The sequence below is a fragment of the Symphalangus syndactylus genome, chromosome 15, assembly GCF_028878055.3.
Source record: "Symphalangus syndactylus isolate Jambi chromosome 15, NHGRI_mSymSyn1-v2.1_pri, whole genome shotgun sequence".
NCBI lineage: Eukaryota > Metazoa > Chordata > Mammalia > Primates > Hylobatidae > Symphalangus > Symphalangus syndactylus.
In genome coordinates this window covers 59,039,869-59,062,264 of record NC_072437.2, presented here as the reverse complement: position 1 = coordinate 59,062,264, position 22,396 = coordinate 59,039,869, and the positions used below count along the sequence as shown (strand labels likewise).

The 22,396-nt window shown below is 35.5% G+C and overlaps 1 protein-coding gene across 2 annotated transcripts in view; it reads right to left on the bottom strand.

Moving 5' to 3' along the window:
- Positions 1-15,040, bottom strand: part of LOC129463631 (UPF0764 protein C16orf89-like) — a 36,441-nt gene extending 21,401 nt beyond the window's left edge. Inside the window, exons 1-3 of one of the 2 annotated variants that reach the window (XM_063618781.1) lie at positions 15,016-15,040; positions 14,136-14,441; positions 5,413-5,477 (exon numbers count right to left, since the gene is read on the bottom strand). In XM_063618781.1, coding sequence (XP_063474851.1) covers positions 5,463-5,477; positions 14,136-14,441; positions 15,016-15,039 — 345 coding nt within the window. In that variant the 5' untranslated portion in view covers position 15,040 and the 3' untranslated portion in view covers positions 5,413-5,462. Of the gene's footprint in view, positions 1-5,412; positions 5,478-14,135; positions 14,442-15,015 lie in introns of those variants that run through there. The other variant, XR_008651249.2, reaches the window with a different exon arrangement.
- Between the last annotated feature and the right edge of the window lie 7,356 nt (positions 15,041-22,396).

The following is a 22,396-nucleotide window of genomic DNA, read 5'->3' as shown; positions in this document are numbered from 1 at the left end:
AAATGTTACAAGATAAAATTATAGGCTGGTAAAAGCAAATTTTAATTCACTTCTCAAGCAACCCCTCTGTTATCTCTTCATTCATTGGTCTTTAACTCTTGCTATATTGCACATACTCAGTGCCCACCAACCCCCAACACACACAAGCACAATGTTAACCAAACCTTTCTTCTCTACTCACTTAGCAACATATTTCACATCTATGATTTCTTTCATTACAGTATACTAGCTGATTTACTTTTACTAACTTCCACTGAGGACAAGGATTATATTTGGTTTAACTTTGAATCCTATGCCTAGTGCATACCTCATAGTCCGTATAATGAGGATACTGTTATCCAATATTTAATGTGCTGTGGATTCAAGTATCAGATAATCCAGAAGACTCTAATCATGTCTGTGATTCTTTTTGGAATGTCACCTTCTACTTTAAAAAAATCTTTGTCTTGTCCTTGTTTAATATTCCCAATACCTTTATCTTAACTCACTGTTTTACATTTCACAAGTGTTTTTTTTTCATAGATAAGAAATTGCATGCCAGTCTTTCAACTGTTTTATACATTTACTGTGGTCAGAAATAATAATAACTACCTTTTACAGAATGTCTATTATGAGAAAACAAAGACCCAAAAGTTAATTAAATACTAAAATCTCAAAGTCAGTGGGAGGCAGAGCCATTATGCAAATCTAAGAAAAGACTTCAGAAAATCTTTTCTTAGATTTGTTAAGTATTTACTATACTGCCCTGCCTTATGTTTGAGCTGCAAAATGACTAAAAATTAAGGTATAACAATTACTTGTAGATCCATTGTTCACTTGGTTGTTGTAATCCTCAGAATAACTCAGAGTACTCATTGTAATGAAAGGAGCAGGGGAACAGCAGGCAAGTGTCTCTGGAGGCCAGATGCTGTCCCTAGGTGGCCATGCATCTTTGGCCAAATCAAAAGCTCTTTGGGTGCTTAAGCTGTCAGACAATTTCAAGTTAAATAAATGATAAAACTCTCTAAAAAAGTGAACATTTATTATATGGGAGGTTTATATTTTATGATATATCTATCATATTTTATTGTTCAGTTTAATCAAAACTTTTCATTTTCGAGGACTCATTTTAGCATAAATATGCAAAATTGATATTTTAATACAAAATTTACTTCCTAGTGATTTATATTATGATCTGGGTTCATTTTATTACAGATTATTTATGACTTTAAAATGTCTTTTCACTCCAATAATTGAAAAAGGAAATTTTGAAAAAAGTCAATTAAGTATATTTTAAGACATTTTGAGCATCAGTGTCTTTTTGAAAGAAAAAGAATTTTTCAAAAATGTTTTTCTCTCTAAAAAGAAGTGAAAATTATTTCCAAACTACAAACTTCCTTGTAAAACGAATTTGGAGGAAGCTGCATTCACCATGGTGACAAAAATCTAGATGCAGATTACTTCATCAGAAAAAGGCAATTTTCCATAATCAGTTGAGCTCAGAACACTGAGTATGTTACATTGAATTTCTGATACAAAGCTACTTCTGCAGATATTTGGAAGTGTTTGTGTTCCTACTCAAGGAGTCAGAGATATAGGAACTAACTAAACTGATGAATAATGCAAAGCAAATGTAACTTTCATAACAAGGAAGTTATCATTTTTTAGGACTTTGTGAGCTAAAACTAATAAAATAAGTCGTAGTGGCTTAAACAAAGAGGTACTAAAATTAACATTAAAAATAACAAAATGCAGATGAGAAGTTCCTTTCCTTAATCAGTGTTACCCTGTTTCACTGCTGCTTCTTGGTGATACCATACAGCACAGCCAAGTGTGACCTACAAGTTTCTGTGTGCACGGTCTCAACACATTTTCTGTTTGTGTTAAGTATCACAGAGGTTATTACAAACGGATGCTGACAAGAGTCACTAGATTTCTAAGGTTCCCAAATAAAATGCAGAAATCAGAGTGTGTATTTCATGTATTTTCAGCATTTTCTTTTGTATATGATAGGTTTCTCTGATTGGTTTTTCAAACTGAGAGAGATAAAGCAGAGAAGGAATTGCCTAGATTTGTTCATGCTAACATCTACCTTTTAGTGATTCTTTTTCCTATCTCTAATTATTGGAAAAATAATACAAGTCTTATCAACATACCCAAATCCAAGGCTGGCCATCAAATTCACACTCAAACTTTCCTGAAATTGAATATGATATGATCAACGTATATTCTGTCTTTTTATGTAACAGGAACCCATTTTTTTGGGTTATGTAGTTTAAATAGCTAATGAGGTGAAAGGCTTGTACATTGACAACTATAAAATATTAATAGAAGAAATTGAAGAAGACATAAATAAATGGAACGTTTGTGGATTGGAAGAATTAATATTACTGAAATGTACATACTACCCAAAGTCATTTACAGATTCAATGCAATACGTAATCAAAATTCCAATAACATGTTTCATAAAAATAAAACATATATAGAACCACAAAAAACCCCTACTAGTCATAGTTATTATGAATAGAAAGAACAAAGCTGGAGGTATCACACTGCCTAATATACTGCAAAATAATTAAAACAGCATGGTATTGGCAAAAAGAATAGACTCATCAATCAATGGAACATAATAAAGAGTCCAGAAATGAACCCAGTGATTCATTAACATTGGTCAACTGATTTTGACAAAGGTGCCAAAAATATGCAACAGGAAAGGGATAGTCTCTTCAATAAAAGTGCTGGGAAAACTGGATTTCCACATGCAGAATTGGAACCTTATTTTATACCATGCACAAAAATCAACTGAAAATGGGTTACGGATTTAAACATAGACTGGAAACTCTAAAATTACTAGAAGAAACCATAGGGGAAAAATTACATGACATTGGATTGGACAATTTTTTTTGTATTTGACCCCAAAAGTGCAGGCAACAAAAGCAAAACTAGACAAGTGGGATTGCATCAACCTAAAAATCTTCTATACAGCAAATGAAACAACTAACAGTGTATAGGGACAATCTATTCTGAAATGGGGGTAAATATTTGCCGTTCATACATCTGATAAGAGGTTAATACCCAAACAACTTAATAGCAAGCAAAAAAAAAAAAATCCTAATTAAAGTGGCCAAAGAACCTGAATAGACATTTCTCAGAAGACATACAAATAGCCAATTAATATAAGAAAAAGTGCTAACATCACTAATCATTAGGGAAATGCAAATAAAAACCACAATGAGATATCATCTCACACCTGTCAGAATGGCCTTTATCAAAAACATGAAAGATACGTGTTGGCAAGAATGTGGAGAAAAGGGAACTCTCATACATTGTTGGAGGGAATGTAAATTAGTACATTCATCATGGAAATAGTATAGAGGGTCCTTAAAAAACTAAAAATAGAATTGTTATATTACCTAGCAATTCAACTTCTGGGTATTTCTGCCACTCCCATATTCATCACAGCAATATTTAAAATAGCCAAGTTATGGAATCAACTTGAGTGTCCATCAACAGAGAAATCGATGAAGAAAAGGTTTATACATATATATATGTATGCAAAATACATTGTGTGTGTGTATATGTGTATATACATATGTATATACGTATATATACATTGTGTGTGTATATGTGTATATGTGTGTATACACATATACACACACACAGAATGCAATAATATTTATTAATACCTGTAAAAAATAAGGTAATTCTGTCATTTGCAATAACATGGATAGAACTGAGACCATTATGCTAAGTGAAACAAGCTAGGCACAGAAAGAAAAATACTACATGCTTTCACTTGTATGTGGAATCTAAGACAATCAAGCTCATAGAAGCAGAGAGCAGAATGGTGGCTAGAGAAATGGGGATGGGGGAAAGGGAGATGATGGTCAAAGGGTATAAAATCTCAGACAAGAGAATTTTTGTCTTTTAAGTTCTATTGCACTGCATGGTGAATATAATAGTAACAGAGTATTGTACATTTCAAAATAGCTAAATGTGTACATTTTAAATGTTCTCGCCATAAAAAAATGTGAAGTATTTGAGGTGATGAATAGGTTATCTAACTTGATATAATTATTTCATATTGTGTTCATAAATTATAATATCACTTAGTAACCTGTGCATTTAGATAATTATAAATGGTCATTTACATTTCAAAAGTTGACTCAATCCACACACATACATACACACACACCAAAATTTAAACTTTTGGTGAAATAATTGTAGATATAAAAATCAAAACTTTAAAATTTTAGAAATATAAGAACATGTTTTAATATCTTTGATTTTTGGATGTATTTCTGAGCATATTTAGTAGATTTAAGTAATGTGTATCATGGTGTAATTTCAACTGTTAATTACTCAAACCTCAATAATCTCTTCTGTACATCTCTTCTGTACAAACCTCAATAATCTCTTCTGTATATTAACATCTAACAAGTAAGATAAATCTGTATACGACTGGAAATCTTGGATCTTAAAATTTGACGTGAATTGGAAGCTTTATTAACCATCATTTTAGTGGTGATAATTTTATACATTTAAACTTGTCTTTTGCATTTTTTAAATTGATGCATAGTATTTGTACATATGTGTGGGTAAATGTGATATTTAACTTACATGCATAGAATATGCAGTGATTAAATCAGGGTATTTGGGGTAATCAACACCTCAAGTATTTGTCATTTCTGTATGTTGGGAACATTTCACGTCCTCTCTTCTAACTATTTTGAAATATACAATACATTGTTGTTAAAAAGTCACCTTACTTTGCTATCATACATCACAACCTTTTCCTTTTATCTAACTGTATGTTTGTACCCATTAATCAACCTTTTCTCACCCTCTGCCCCACATCCTTTCCAGCCTCTGGTATCTATTATTCTACCCTCTGCCTCTGTGAACTCGACTATTTTAACTCCCATATATGAGTGAAAATATGCAATATTTGTCTTTCTGCGCCTGGCTTCTTTTACTTCTTGTCCATTTGCAGAAATATTTTTGCAGACTTTATAGCCAATTACTTTTCTTTGTTGCCTATCTTCATGAATAATTCCACCGACCAATTTGTTGACTAAGTTAAAAACTTGAAATCATATTCATATTACAAGTTAGTAATCATGTATTGGAGTGTTTCTTGCTCAATTTTTTTTTTTTATATTTCTTAACTTTTCTTCCCAACAATTCATTAAAGACACATTAGCTTCTTTCCTGGATTATTGCAAAACTCCCCTCCACTTTTTTCCCTTACATCAATACAGCATCATTTTCTAAAATCACACATGTTACAAACAAATCGGTTTTGCCTAAAATACTCAAATAGCATGGTATAGTTTTTAATGTAATGATTCTAATCATTAGAATCTTGCCTAATCTTTGATCTTAGTTTTAAGCTTAAATAGGTTAAATAGACCCTCCTCTACTTGCACCTACATGGTGAAGGGTGTTTCAGGCAAAGAGAACTTCAAATGCGAAGACTTGAATCATATCTCGTGTTCCTGCAAAAAAAGAGAGGCCAGTATGACTAGAGCAGATTGAGTATAGAAGAGATTGAAGTGTGATGAGAAGTCATTAAGAGTCTGACCTTGGCTGGGCGTGGTGGCTCATGCCTGTAATCCCAGCCGAGGAGATTACAAGCGTGAGCCACCTGGGGGGCCGAGGCGGACGGATCACGCTGTCAGGAGATCGAGACCATTCCTATATAACACGGTGAAACCCCGTCTCTACTAAAAATACAAACAATTAGCCTGGCGTGGTGGTGGGTGCCTGTACTCCCAGCTACTCGGGAGGCAGGAGAATGGCGTGAACCCGGGAGGCGGAGCTTGCAGTGAGACGATATCGCGCCACTGCACTACAGCCTGGGCGACAGAGCGAGACTCCGTCTTAAAAAAAAAAAAAAAAAAAAAAAAAGAGTCTGACCTTATTTATGAAAAGTATCCGTTTCCTTTAAAAGAAGATTTGTTCAGGTTGGGCACAGTGGCTCACTCCTGTAATCCCAGGAATTTGGGATATCAAGGCAAGAGGATTGCTTGAAGGCAGGAGTTTGAGACCAGCCTGGGTAACACAGTCCATCTCTTCAAAAAATTAGCTAGGCATGGTGGCATACACCAGTAGTCCTCGCTACTTGGGAGCCTGAGGCAGGAAGATAGCTCGAACCCTGGAAGTAGAGTCTGCAGTGAGTCATGATTATACCACTGCATTCCAGCCTGTGACAGAGCAAGACCTTGTCTAAGAAAAAGAAAAAAAAGTTTGTTCATAGCTGGTGTATGTAAAGACTGTGAGCAGAGAGACTATTCAGGGTGGGGCTACAGTGGTCCAAGCAACAGATCATATTGGTTTGAGCTAATAGGGTAGTTGTGAGAATTATCAGACTCTGTCTACATTTAGAAGGGGGTGTTAACAGGTTGACCGATGGATCAAATGTGGGGTGTGAAAACAAGAGAGGAGTCAAAATGCTTCCAGGGTTTGAAGGCTCCGTGACTGGGTGATGCTGACAATGTTTATCAAGAGGAAAATCATTATATGAGGAACTGATTTAAAGGTGGGGAAAATGAGAGTTCAACACTTGATGAGAATCTCCAACCTCTATGTCCTTCTCACTGGACAGACACACACCCATGTGCACCTAGACACCACAACATAACGTCACCTCGTTGCTCCAGGTGATCTCTTCACCTCCTCTGGCCTACTCAGAGCTATATACTCTGGCCCAGCACTCATTCATTCTTTTCCACTGATTTCTTTCTGGCTTTTCTGGGAAGTCACCAAAATGGCCAATATATCAAGGAGCTGATCCTATATTGTTTTTTTAAAACCTACACGTTGTTTAGTTTTATAATTATTAATTTTCAATATGTTTTTCTTATTTGTTAATATTTCTAATTTGATATTATTGCAGTTAGAAGATGTGGTTTGCATGACACCATTTCATTGAAATGTGAAACTTGTTTAATGTCTTAAATGCTGTTTACTCTTGTAAAAAAAAAGTGAAATTAATAAGAATGTGTATTTTCTAAAGCAGTTTACTATTTTTGCAGTTTATCTATTCATAATTCTGAATAGTGTATTGAAATCTTCCACATTAATGGTGAATTTAACAATTTCTTCTTGTAGTTCCATGAGATCTAGTTTTATATATTTTGAGATTATTTTATTAGGTACATGCAAGTTAGGTATTATTATTTTTCTTGTATTGAAACTTTTGATGTTTTGAAGGATGTGATTTTTCTTAAAATGTCTTTTATTTTACAATCATCTTTTTAAAATCTTTTTTGGAAAGCATCTTACTAGTGTATAGATTATCATTTTTTTTACTTTTGAATAAGTCTGGCTGTGCCCTTTTGCTTTATGTCTTTTTAAATTGTAAAATCTGGAGTTTTTTTTGTTTGTTTCTGTTTATAAAGAGTTTTTTTATTCCTTTTACATGTGATATAATCATTAATAAATTTTCTACTAATTCCTATTTTCTTAATTTATGCTTTTTATTTGTATTATTATTTCTATTATTTCTATTGTATTTTTATTTATTTTAAATATTCAACTGTTTTGTTCTACTGATTTCATAATTATTCCTCTCTTTTCTTTTTAATAATTTACTTTTCAGTTTAACTTTGTATGTTTCACAAAGTATGAAATCAATATTTTAATGCTTTCCTGAAAATACAAGAAGAGAGAATATCTCCATTTCAATTTACATGTCTATTGTGAGACTTGCTCATTTTTCACTTTCTGAAAGTAGAGAACATTAAGAAATATATGTCTGTAAAATACCTTTAAAAAAGAATAAAAGTGACTTCAACGTAAAAGGCATTCTTCGGAAAAAGCATGTCCTTCCATTTACATGTTAATTTACATATTGTTTTGTCCAGTTTATACATCATTTGTCTTTTTAACCTAATAAACTGATAATACCTTATTTGTTCTCTAGAGGCATACTGTTCAGAATTGCTTAGTTTATTGTTCAGAGTTTTTCCTTCGTATCAAAATTATTTCCAGGTTCATTTTGATGTTTCATGCAGCACGTCTTTTAGAAATTTACTTAAAAATTGTCTCTTAATAATCATTTCCTTTTCTCTCATTGCACATAAATATCTTTATTTTACACTCAAGCATGAAATAGATTTTCTAGATAGCTAATTCTGGATTGACTATTTTTACTTTTTAGTAATATAAGAATATCATTCTCTTTTTTAACTTCCATTATCAGTTTTGAGAAATTTGGTTATAGACCAAATTGTTATTACTTTGTGATTTTTTCAATCTTTTATTTCTGTTAAGAACTTTTCTTTGTTGCTAATGCACTAAAGCTTTACTATAATTATCTATTTGCAATTTTCTTTATATTTCACTTTTGATATATTGTGCCTTCTATATTTATTAATTCATTTTATCAATTCTGGAAATTTCTCAGTCATTTTCCAGCAAATACTACATTTTTCATTTTTTTATAGTTCTAAGTCTCGAAAGCTTACTAGATCTAAGCTATATATTCTTATTCTAACCTTCACAATTTGAACTTTTATACCATATTTTTCTTAAGATAATTTTCTTAAATATGCTTTCCAGTTTACTGGTATCCTTTTATCAGTTTTTAGTCTGCTGTTTAGGTGATCAATCAAGTATAATTGCAACAAATTTATTCTTCATTTATAAAATTTATATTTAGAGCTTTTACCACATCAATTTGGCATCTTTGGTAAATCTCTTTTTCCTTTCACAATTTTTTTCACATTTAATTTCTTTCATATTTCAAACAATTGTTTTTTAGATCTATTTCCAATTGAATATATTTTTACGATTGATTTTGTTATTTCTAACTCATTGTGGCTTATTTCCACTTTTTATAATTTTCTGAGATATCATATTTTGATAAGAGTTCACCCTTATATATTTAAAAGGTTTCATTGGAAAAACTTTGTTCAGGATGAATTTCCATTTGATTCTGCCCATTACCAAGAGCTGTTGCTGACCTGGGACTATGTTAGATCCATTCTAACATCTAAGATTTAAATTGAGTATTCAGATCCATATCCTTCTACTTTGTAGAAGATTGAATTTTAGACTTGAGATCCCAATCCTTATATTATCATTTGCCTTTTAGGCCACCTTGCTTTTGCATTTATATACTGTTTATTGTTCTATGTTCTGGTTTCAGGTCATTGTACTTTTCTTTGACTCACTCTCAGAGATTTCCCTTAGTTTTGGAGAAACAAAAGATGAAGGATCAAACTGTTGTTTAAAATCTCTACTAGGTTTCCTGTCTAACACATGGCTAAAGTATAGGACCTCGCTAATGCTTTGTTTACAATGTGTCGCATCTTTTCAGCTGATATGTTTAGATTATTTTCTTATCCTGTGATGTGTGTGCGTGTGTGTGTGTGTGTGTGTGTTAAACTTTTTTTTGGAAAAAGCCCTGGACAAGACAGAAAGCTCTGTTTTTGTCTCCCTGTCTTAGTCCCTTTGTGCTGCTAAAAAAAAATCTGATACTGAGACTGAGTAGCTAATAAATAATATAAATGTATTGTTTATGGTTTTTGAGGCTGGAAAGTCTAAGATCAAAGTGCTGCCAGATTCAAAGTCTGGTGAGAGATACATTCTGCTTCCAATAGGATGCTTCATTGCTGCATCCTTCAGAGGGGATGAATGCTGTCTTCACGTGGCAGAAGTGATGGAAGGAGTGAACTTAGCCTCTCAGGCCCTTTTATAAGGCACTAATCCATTAATGACAGTGAAGCCCTCATGGCCTAATTATGTCTTATAGGTCTCACTTCTTCAAACTCTCTCATTGGGATTTAAGTTTCAACATGAATTTGGAGGGGACACAGTCACACCCTCTGCCATTTATTGACATTTTTTCTTCTATAAAATTTTCTGAAGTTTAAAAGAGCTTCAGGGCCAGGCACACTAGCTCATGCCTGTAATCTCCCCCAACTTTGGGAGGCCAAGGCAGGTGGATCACGAGGTCAGGAGTTTGAGACCAGCCTGGATAATAGGGTGAAACCCCATGTCTACTAATAATACAACAACAACTACAAAATTAGCTGGGCATGGTGGTGTGTGCCTGTAGTCCCGGCTACTTGGGAGGCTGAGGCAGGAGAATTGCTTGAACCTGGGAGGCAGAGGTTGCAGTGAGCCGAGATTGCAGATTACACCTCTGCACTCCAGCATGGCGACAGGAAGACTCCGACTCAAAAAAAAAAAAAAAAAAAGGAAGAGCTTTCAGGTCTAATATTCTGCCTTTCACCCAAGACCTCATTTTCTGTTTGTCCCATCTTCACTGTAAAATGCCACCCTTTTGGTTTTTGAAATCAACAAACACTTCCAGAAGGGCCATACAGTCAGCCTTATCTAACCCTCTTGTTATTCTTTCTCTCTCTTTCACCCTGAAACTATTAAAAAATTATTTCAATTTTACTGTGCATTTGTAACTTAATTTTATTCAATTATTAGTATGACTTCTGATAATTTTTTCAACATAGTATATGCACCATATTACTAAAGATAAAAGATTTTATTTCTTCTTTAAATTATTAAAGTTTCATTTTTGTTATCTATTTAATGTAATCTTGGCCTTGAGGCTCTATCTATTGAAAAGCTTCCTTTACATAAACATGAATGGTAACTGAATTTACTAACAACATGATTGTTAATAGAAGTTCAATTTGTTAGAATGTTTGTTGTGGGCAATTCAGTTAATGACCAGATTATCAATAAACAAACATAGGGATAATTAACTTACTACTTAAGACCTCATTAATTGTTTATTGTGTAATCAAATTTCATATTAATTAAATATAAATATTCTAAGCAGAAACATTTAGAAAGTTAATCCTAACATTTCCTCTACATATTTATGTGAGAAATAAAATTTGTAATTCATTTCTAACCTAAGGAAAAGTATGTTTCTTTAGCAAACATATAAAGGATGCAGCTGTTGTTCTTTAACAAGCTCTGATACTTTTTTTTTTTTTTGTGAGACAGAGTCTTGCTCTGTCACCCAGGCTGGAGTGCAGTGGCACAATCTCAGCTCACTGCAACCTCTGCCTCCCGGGTTCGAGAGATTCTTCTGCCTCAGCCTCCCGAGTAGCTGGGATTACAGGCACCTGCCACCATGCCCGGTTAATTTTTGTATTTTTTTTTAGTAGAGACGGGGTTTCACATGTTGGTCAGGCTGGTCTGGAACTCTTAACCTTCAGTGATCCACCTGCCTCTGCCTCTGCCTCCCAAAGTCCTGGGATTACAGGCGTGAGCCACCGCGCCTGGCCCGATAATTTTTTTTTTTTTTTTTTTTTGCATTATGCTGAAGTGGTCATTATAGGCGGTGTGGGTTCAATATCTTCTTTTTTTAAAAAAAAAACAATAAAAATAATACAAATAAAAACAATATAATATAACAATGATTTCTGTAGCGTTTACATTGTATTAGGTATTGTAAGTACTTCGGAGATGATTTAAAGTATACTGGAAGATACGCATAAGTACTATGCAATACTATGCCGTTTTACAAAAGGAGGTTGAACTTCTACAGATTTTTGTATTTGTAGACGCCCTGTAATCAATTCCCATGGATACTGAGGTTGGACTTTACACCACCAATAGTAATTCTTTCCTAAGTTAATTAGTAAAGTGCTGTAGCTACAAATAACATTTATGTAGATTTTCAAACGTCATTTTTGTTTGTTTGTTTTTGAGACGAAGTCTCGCTCTTGTCCCCCAGGCTGGAGTGCAATGGCGCGATCTCGGCTCACTGCAACCTCTGCCTCCTGGGTTCATGCGATTCTCCTGTCTCAGTCTCCTGAATAGCTGGGATTACAGGCATGTGCCACCACGCTCAGCTAATTTTGTATTTTTAGTAGAGACGAGGTTTCACCATATTGGCCAGGCTCATCTCAAACTCCCGACCTCAGGTGATCTGCCCGCCTCGGCCTCCCAAAGTGCTGGGATTACAGGCGTGAGCCACAGCGCCCGGCCTCAAACATCATTTTTAAGAGTGTCCTTGCCTGGAGTGATCTCTAGGGTCTGGTTAAAATCCCATACTTAACATTTAACACCCCTAGTTATGATAGTGTATGTGAATGAATGGAAAAACCATTAATAAAATATTTCAAACCAAAGATCTAGGTTTCTTTTCTTTCACTATCCCATCACTTGCAGTCCAAAAGTAATCACTATTGACTCTATGTTTGAATTATATTTAAAATCTGTTTGCCTCGCTTCCCCCAACCGTGGTCTCATTTGAATTCAAACCACCATTATTTTTCACTTGGAAAACTGTAATAGTTTCGGACTGCCCTTTCTACATACAGCCTTGCCTTGCTACAATCCATCCTCTTTTTTGTTGTTGTTATTTGTTGGATTTAGCTTTTAATTTCCTGATATATTAATCTTTACAAAAATCTTGGGCTGGGCACGGTGGCTCACGCCTGTAATCCTGGCACTTTGAGAGGTCAAGGTGGGCGGATGACCTGAGGCCAGGCATTCAATACCAGCCTGGCCAACATGGTGAAACCCCATCTCCAGTAAAATACAAAAATCAGCCAGGCACGATGGCAGGTGCCTATAATTCCAGCTACTTGGGAGGCTGAGACAGCAGAATCACTTGAACCCGGTGAGAGGTGACAGCGTGCTGGCAGTCTTCACAGCCCTCGCTCGCTCTTGGCGCCTCCTCTGCCTGGGCTCCCACTTTGGCAGCACTTGAGGAGCCCTTCAGCCCACCGCTGAACTGCGGGAGCCCCTTTCTGGGCTGGCCAAGGCGGGAACCGGCTCCCACAGCTTGCAGGGAGGTGTGGAGGGAGAGGCGCGAGCAGGAACCGGGGCTGCGCAAGGCGCTTGCGGGCCGGCTGGAGTTCCGGGTGGGCGTGGGCTTGGCGGGCCCCTCACTCAGAGCAGCCGGCAGGCCCTGCTGGCCCCAGGTAATGAGGAGCTTAGCACCCAGGCCAGCAGCTGTGGAGGGTGTACTGGGTCCCCCAGCAGTGCCAGCCCACCGGCGCTGTGCTCGATTTCTCACCGGGCCTTAGCTGCCTTCCCGCGGGGTAGGGCTCGAGACCTGCAGCCTGCCATGCCTGAGCCTCCCACCCCCTCCATGGGCTTCTGTGCGCCCAAGCCTCCCGGACGAGCACCAGCCCCTGGTCCACGGCGCCCAGTCCCATCAACCACCCAAGGGCTGAGGAGTGCGAGCGCATGGCGTGGGACTGGCAGGCAGCTCCACCTGCAGCCCCGGTGCAGGATCCACTGGGTGAAGCCAGCTGGGTTCCTGAGTCTGGTGGAGATGTGGAGAACCTTTATGTCTAGCTTGGGGATTGTAAATACACCAATCAGCACCCTGTGTCTAGCTCAGGGTCTGTGAATGCACCAGCTGACACTCTGTATCTATCTGCTCTGGTGGGGCCTTGGAGAGCCTTTATGTCTAGCTCAGGGATTGTAAATACACCAATTGGCACTCTGTATCTAGCTCAAGGTTTGTGAACACACCAATCAGCACCCTGTGTCTAGCTGAGGGTTTGTGACTGCACCAATGGACACTCTGTATCTAGCTGCTCTGGTGGGGCCTTGGAGAACCTTTGTGTCTATACTCTGTATCTAACTGATCTGATGGGGATGTGGAGAACTTTTATGTCTAGCTCAGGGATGGTAAATGCACCAATTATCGCCCTGTTAGAAGAGACCACTCGGCTGTACCAATCAGCAGGACGTGGGTGTGGCCAGATAAGAGAATAAAAGCAGCTGCCTGAGCCAGCAGGGGCAACCCACTCGGGTCTCCTTCCACAGTGTGGAAGCTTTGTTCTTTTGCTTTTTGCAATAAATCTTGCTACTGCTCACTCTTTGGGTCCACACTGCTTTTATGAGCTGTAACACTCACTGCGAAGTTCTGCAGCTTCACTGTAACACTCACTGTGAAGGTCTGCAGCTTCACTCCTGAAGCCAGTGAGACCACGAACCCACTAGAAGGAAGAAACTCCAAACACATCCGAACATTGGAAGGAATGAACAACTCCACGCGCCACCTTAAGAGCTGTAACACTCACCGTGAAGGTCTGCAGCTTCACTCTTGAAGCCAGCGAGACCACGAACCCACCAGAAGGAAGAAACTCCGAACACATCCGAACATCAGAAGGAACAAACTCCGGACACGCCACCTTTAGAACTGTAACACTCACCACGAGGGTCCACGTCTTCAAACTTGAAGTCAGTGAGACCAAGAACCCACCAATTCCGGACACACCGGGAAGTGGTGGTTGCAGTGAGCTGAGATTGCGCCACTGCACTCCAGCCTGGGCAGGGGAGCCAGATCCCATCTCAAAAAAGAAAAAAAATAAAAAGTGCTGGGTGTGGTGATGTGTGCCTGTAGTGCCAGGTACTTGGGAAGCTGAGGCAGGAGAATCCTTGAACTTGGGAGGTGGATGTTGCAGTGAGCCGAGATTGTGCCACTGCACTCCAGCCTGGGCAACAGAGCAAGACTCCATCTAAAAACAAAACAAAACAAAACAAAACTTAGGTAAAATTAGGCCATTCTGCTTCTTAAAGCTCTCCAATGACTTTTCTTTATTCTTAGAGTACAACTAGGCTCTTTACCATGCACTACAAGCCTCTATATCTGACAGCGTCTATATGCTTCTCTGACTTCATATCAAATAGCATTCCCCCAACTCCTAATACTTAGCCACAGTAAATTTCCATTTATTGCATAGAAAGTAAAATTTGAACTTGACATGAGACTTAAACCCATCCTTTGCACTTGAAAACTTTTCTTTCAGATCTTCATTGGGAAACTTCTTGAAATCATTAAAAAATTCCAACATCTAATTCTGAAAGGATGTTTCATAACACAAAAATACCCCTCAACCAATCTCTCCCACATGTAATTGTTTATCATATCACCAATTGAGTTAATTTTCTTCCTGGAAGTCATCATTATCTGAAATTATCTTGCCTGTGTGTTTGTGTATTAACTGAGTATCCCATTACATTATAAATTCCATGATAGCAAGAACTTTATCTATATATATTAATCCAGTTAGAGATTAAAAATAAGCATACCAGGTTTAAGGAATCTCGGTACATGATTGATATTAGTTGAAGTGATGAGTTCAAGTATGATATTACATATAGACAGTAAGCTGATTATGAGTTTTCTGAAAAATTAGATGATAATTTAGATTAAATTTTATAGATAATAGAAAAGTGGTTTACATTTTGCTTTAAATTCACAATAAAAACCTTTTTTAAAATAATTTACACAACTTTACTTTCCATGGCCTGAGAGTCTAATTACTGAGTCTTAAACATGACAAGTAAGCCTATTTCAAAAGATATGTAGGATAAGAAGTATTTGCATATCTGTAAATGTACTATATTTTAATCTCATGTAAATAATGAAAAAATATTTTAAAAAGTAAAAATATTTTCTTCATGCCACTATGAGGTGTCAGTTTAAAACTCGCTTTCACATATTTTTCTATTGAGAGTTTCTATTGTGTTTTTGCCTCAGAGTGATAAAAGGCAATTTGGCCTTTACTCTAGGGATTTATAATAGATATTTGCAATAAAGCAATTCAACCATAAAATATACCTGCCAAAAAAGATGGGTAAATGACTGTTGTATAAGCTCCCTGAATTTTTTTGTAAGTTATCTTAACATTTTCAACTTTACCAATATAATCACAATTATGCAATTACTTAGTCTCCTTTTTGTGGCTGTTTTAAAGAAAGACAAAATTATTCTGCTTAGTGATCAGAAGGAAGCTATTCCACACATACTTAGAGTAGACATTTAAAGCAATATTGTTCAAGAAGAAAAAGTGGTAATAGAATGACTTAGAACAATTTGAATAGAAAACAAAGAATGAACCAAAAACTTAACATATTTTCCACCTGAAGATTTTTGTCCTTATATCCAGCTATAGGCAGCAAGATTAATTCTTCCTAAGATGTATTTACCAATGATAGATGCCAAATAGATACATAAGTAGATAGATAGGTATTATGGCTAAATGAAACAGTCATATCTACTATTTGTTGAATTAGCACTTTACATTAAAATTTATCATTCAATTTTGAACATAAATCACATAGACACATGAAGGACAAATATTAAAAAATCAATACAGCATGACATTAATGAAGGTGTCAAAGGCAAACAAAATGTAAACTTGTGTAACATACATCCTTATCACAAAATAATTGTATTCCAGAACTAAAGGTCATATGGTGATGCTCCAGCTCAACCATCTAATTTTACAGCAAAACTTAACAGAGACACAAAGATACTTACATGTTGAACTTAATAGGCAGGTGGAAGCTAAAATAAAAACCGTGCAATTTATAGAAAAGCACTAAAAAAAAAGAGATTTTCAATGTAATTGTAAACTATTAACATTTACTCTACAATAAAAGTATAGCTAGTTAAAGTATCTTGTGTGCTTATTTTTCTTTTTTAGCAATGGAACACACATTTGTATGTCTCTATATTTCTGGAAATGTTTTATATAATATTTAAATGTTTACTTATATTAGCTACTGGCTTAACTAATGAATATCAAGATAGGTTGGTAGAAGACACAGCATTTGGGTAAACCACAAAACCTGGTGGTGGTTTTATGGTGTGCTTTCAATTCTGATGTACTAAACATAAAGAAAATACAAGCATGGATAAGTAGTACGTAAAGTGGCTGTTAACAACACTAATTGTTTGCTCTCAATAAAACTGCATTACTATCATACTCATAAGAACCTCCTTGGGAAGACAGAAGTGTGTGTGTGCATGTGTGTGTGTGTGTGTGTGTGTGTGTGATTGGTATTTTCAATTATTAGAAATTCTTACAGGTAATTGCTGTAGGTTATTAGAGAATTATCGCTGAAAGTCTAAAGAGAAAGATGTTTGAGGGTAGTACAGAGTTGGGGATTTATATTATCCCCTGTCCATCTCTGCCACCCCTGCAAACCAATAGCGTTGTTCGGTGATGTATTGAAAGAGTGGATGTGGAGTGCAGATGATAGAAATAGAATAAACTGAACATTTTCTTTAAACTATTCTTTCAATTTTTTTGTTGACTATAATTTATATCTCAGCAAGTGGGATTTTGATAAGTGGTATTCTGCTTGAAATGATGTAATTAAAATGGTTATTTTAATCCAGAAATAAAATCCAAATATAGCAACAATCTAATGTTTCTTATAATATCATTTATGAATATTACTGGAAGTCTTTTTAATAAAAAATAATACATTATTTTAAATAATACCCACTTCAACAATAACAGAGACCAAAGCCCATAATAATTAAGACTTCATTGTGTAAACAAAAGTTGAGAAAATTACATTTATTTACCAAGAAAACAGATAAAAATAAATTATGATAACTAGATAGATACTATAATGTATGACAAAAATTTCCATAAAAATAGACACTATGAATATCTTCTCTTGTTTTCCTTTATGATGTGTAGGTGAATAATTGATTCTACTGAATATAGTTTATACATGCTTATTATTGGATTTCTACCCAAAACAACAACATAAATATGTTATTGTGACCGAATCTGTTGGGAAATAAGAGCACAAATGTTAAGAATAGAAATGTTCTTGTATTGATTCAGAGAACTTAGAAAGCCCATCTTTTTAGAAAGGGATCAATATGAGAAGTATATCTCAATATGTTTTCAGAAATTTGTGTTCATAGGTGAGTCATAAGAAAAACTAATTCTTTTATTGTCAGTAAAAGAAATTACAAATGGAGGAGCTAAACCCTACCTCAGTACTCATTTTGCTAAATAGTAGTGTACTACTTACATATGGTCTATTTATATATATAGCACTGTGATGAAGAAACCAGAAGAAGCTGGTGGATAATAAAAATAATTCTTTATATTATCTTTTACACAAACTTTGAGAATGTTTCAGAAGTTGGTAAATGGATTGCAAGAAGGGGAGGGAAGAGTAAAAAGAAATAGATTCTTTGAAAGAAATAATTTCAACAAGATCTTGAGAGAGAAGATGAAAAAGAAAGAAAAGAAAGAACATGTTTTTATTGAATAAAAGACCATTTACAGAAAAGATGAAAATGTTTTTCAATCCAGAATGGATTCTTGAAGTCAATAACATTTGAGATTTTTTTTACAAACTATATTTATTTCTTTTCCAACTTCTTATTTCTGTATTTTCTCCTTTCCCATACTTCCAAAGTCTCAAAATTTTTCTCATGATGGTTTCTCTATCTTGCAGCACATAGGAAAAAGACAAAAGCTGACTTGAAGGACAAATAGTGTTCGTGCTATTTAAAATTAGATGAAGCCTTATTAATTTCCTCAATTCCATCATGTCTTGAGAAGATACATAATCTCATTAAACCAAGAATTCATTGTTTACATTATAATCTACTGTTATTTGATGTACTTAATAGTGCATGCCTTATGTATTTGGTCTATATTAAATCCAAATATGTTGTTTAAAGATCCAGTTACTTATCATTTTGAATAAAAATTATAAGAAAAGTGAGTATAAATATGTATTATATGTGTGTGTGTTTATTCCAGAAGGAATGTGAGTATAAAGAGTATATAAAGAAATCCATACATATATACCTGCATATTCCAAAATATACTATCTTCCCTTACTTATTCAGGCAAAATTTTATATGTCAATAGAATCTAAATTATAAGCACACAATATTGTTATGTTACTGAAATACCAGGAGTTGGATCTGGGTCCCGTTGCTCACCACAAAGAAAGCCAGTCACTGAGACAATGAGTATTACTAAGGAAAAAGGCTGTATTTGGATGCTGCAGCTGAGGAGATGGGAGGTAAATCTTAAATCTTTCTCCCCAACTGATTAAAAGTGGGGCCTTTTCTAGTGGGGAAGGAATGTAGCTACCTGAGGGAAAACAGGAATTGGAGAGGAGTAAGGAAGAAGAGTTTGTCAACAGGAAGCAAGCAGTCAATTAGGAAAACAGGAATTAGGGAGGGTAAGGAAAAGTAATTTCAGTTCCTGGATACTGTCTAGGAGGCTTGAGGGTCATTTTCCTGAGAAAGGAACTCAGATAAGACAAATGTAAGTTTCAAGCTTTAAGACCAGGAGGGTCGATTTCTATGTTTATCCAAAAAAACCGTCTGTGGTATAATTGGTCTGGTTTCAGATACAGATCAGAGAGTAGACAAAAATACGTTATTATGCATTATGTTGCATTTAGAGATAGTGCCTACGTTAAGGTTTGAAAGTGGATTTTGTCTCTTTTTGCTCAGTGACCATTCAATCAAGAAACATGCTGGCAAGTTTCAAAAATAAGAACTGAAATTGAAAAAGTATTGTAAGAACAGAGCAGAGTGGTGCTTAAAAACTGTGAGTTTAAATCTCAGATTATTTTACTGTGGCTATTTGTGGAATATTGGAATATTAGCACCTATTTGTCAAGTATCTACTTCAGAGCAGGGCCTTTGATTTAATGATTTAATGATTTGTGATTTAATTGATTTTTATGTAGCACACTCCCTTTATAAAAACGGAGACTCAAGTTGGGGCTCGAGCGTTTTTCTTTCTTGGATGAAGTTGTTTCAACATTTCACTTTTTGAATGGGAAAAGTGATTGATCTAAAGGTACCCTAGGTGATATCAGGGACTATCTTGAAATCTTGAAGACAAGCATCACTTTTATAATGTAAGAAAACTCTGTTCTGTTTTTGTGTTGTAACTGATACACTTTTATGCATTTAATTTCCATCTTGAAGGCCACCCAGGGTCCATGCTAACACCTGAGTATTTTAAAACTCCTATCATGGATTCTGCTGAAGATAATGCTTCTAAGGCTAGTTAAGTTAGAAATAAATCATACACCTTTGTAGTAAAGGTGAAATGTGCCAGTAATTCTGTTGGTAGTCATTTTTGTAATTACCTCCAAAGGGAATTATGCAAACCACAAAAGGAAATAAATATGTGCAAACTCAATAATCAGATGTATTGTATTCACAAGCTGTAGTGTGGATTAATCATAGCTATACATTGCTGTATTTCATGAATTATTCTGAACAAATTTCACAATGAGTCAATATTGAGATAGCCCTAGCACTGTATGATTCTGAAATAATATAGTGAGTGGAATTTCATTTTTATTAGTTAATTATTAAAGTTTCCCAGAAAAGTGTGAGAGACAAGAAGAAAAAAATTGGGGAAAAGGAGATGGAAAGAATTAGAAGAAGCCAAATACTCGAACACAAATATTACTATATATGGACTTACTATTATAGGAGGTTAATTATGTATTTCCTTATCAATTAGGAAGGAAAACTTTTATGTTTATATATATTCAATAATTCAGCATATACAGAAAATTTAATCAAGAACCAAATTCTTTTAAGAGTATATGATTAAAATAGTCATTCTTATCAATGCTCAAATGTGGAAAGAAAGAAAGGATGTCTCTTATGCTAAACAAATTAACCCCTCTTTTACATAGATAAGACACAGGATTTCCCTGTGAATGGTTCTTTTTATTGTTGTTGTTCTAAGGTAACTCTCAAATGAACAATCTTCTAGGTGTCAAAAATTTTCTAAATAACCACTGCAATTTGAAATGGTGAAGTCAGTGTTAGGCCATTTTAAAAGATAAATACAACAATAATAATAATAACAACAACAATAATAAAAGAACCCAGCATTCTTCCAGAGGTAGCACAAGCTTATTAGTGGATGAACCAAAGCAATATTACCCAATGGGCTTATTTTGGGTCAGATAGCAGTCCCTTAGCCAGCAAATGGGTGGCCAGGAGATTGATCTCAAAGCAAATTTCACAGATCCAAAACTGAAGAAATTCCTATTAAACTTTGAAAAGCAAAGCAAAGGAAGCAGCTGTGATAGAACTTCTGAACTCGTTACGGTTTGGTACTGGCTTAGAATACAGGCTCATACAACCCATATATACATATTCTACTCTCTATAAACCTATCTTTATATACAGACAATTGTTCGATAATAACTAGACAAACAGAAAGACTGGGAACAAATTCATGCTTTGTCAAACTGAAACTGTCCCAATTGTCCCATAGAATTGATGTTTGTGGTTTCTTTTGAATAAACATCGAAGTTGACCTTCCCAGTCTTAAAACCTGAGAAAGTTACATCTGTCTTATCTGAGTTCCTTTCTCGAAAACAAACCATCAGGCCTCCCAGATAGCGTAAAGGAACTGAAACTTACCAAGTCACCACATCTGGACAATGAGATACCAGATCCCTCATTCATCATGACTGCCTAACCAACCACCCACTTCCTATTGACCAGCTCTCTTTCTTTACTCCTCCCTTATTCCTGTTTTCCCACACATGGTTACATTTCTTTCTTGCTATATAAACCTCTAATTTTAGTCAGTTGAGGAGATGGAGTTGAGACTAATTGCCCATCTCCTGGGCTACATCACTTGAATAAAGCCTCCATCCCTGGCAAACTCATTGTCTCAGTGATTGGCTTTCTGTGTGGCAAGCTAACAGGGCATAGACTAAAGCCCTAGAATTTCAGTAACAAAATTGTCATTTAAAAAAATAAGCACAGATTTGACAATATAACCAAAAATTCCTTAAAGATTTTATTCTTATGGCAAATAAAATAGCACTAATACCCAAGGACTCAAGACAGTATTCAGAGTTCAGATTCAGTGCAAGAATTGCCTCACCATTTTAAGCAAGGTGGTCTTGAGCAAGTAGAGACTCAGTGAATCTCATTCTGCAACTGAGTCTAGTCTGTGTCAGCAAGGATATCAATCAAGTCATAACGAAATTCTCACTAATAAGCACCAACATGCCAGATCTACCAGGAGCGTACTTGTATTCAAACAGTATAGCTTAATGCAGCAAAGAGGAATGCACACTAGAGTAACCATGGTATATTTCAGAAAGGCTGAGTGGGGAGGTATTCTCACAGAGTTTGGACTTGTGGCGAGTGATTCCAATCAAGGATCAGAGAAGCAAAGTTCATTTTATTTTTGTACCCAAAAATAATTTTTTGCAGTTTTTTTATTGCAAAAATCGCAATTACTTTTGCTCCAACCTAATACACTCGATGTTGTTCCAAAAGAAGGGCAGTTCAGGAGTTTAGTATTTCAGTAATCTTAGTTCAAGATGTAGAAGGGAAGAAGTAGGGCTGGGGATACTACCTGTAGGACATCAACACTGTTCTCCAAGAATGGTTTCTTTGTTATTTTCAGCTTTAGTGTGGGTTTTGCTATGTTCTATTCGAGACATTATTTTCTGTTGCCCTGTTTATTTCTCTTTGAAAAATGCTGTTAATGCTCTTTAGGAACATCTCATTCTGATTTTCAGGAGGACTGAATTTCAAACTCAGGCCAAACCACTTCTGCAACAAAGGTGGCAATGACTGTGAATTTGAGAAATACAAACCTGACCTGATGGCTCTCTTTCCCTCTAACCTTTAGAA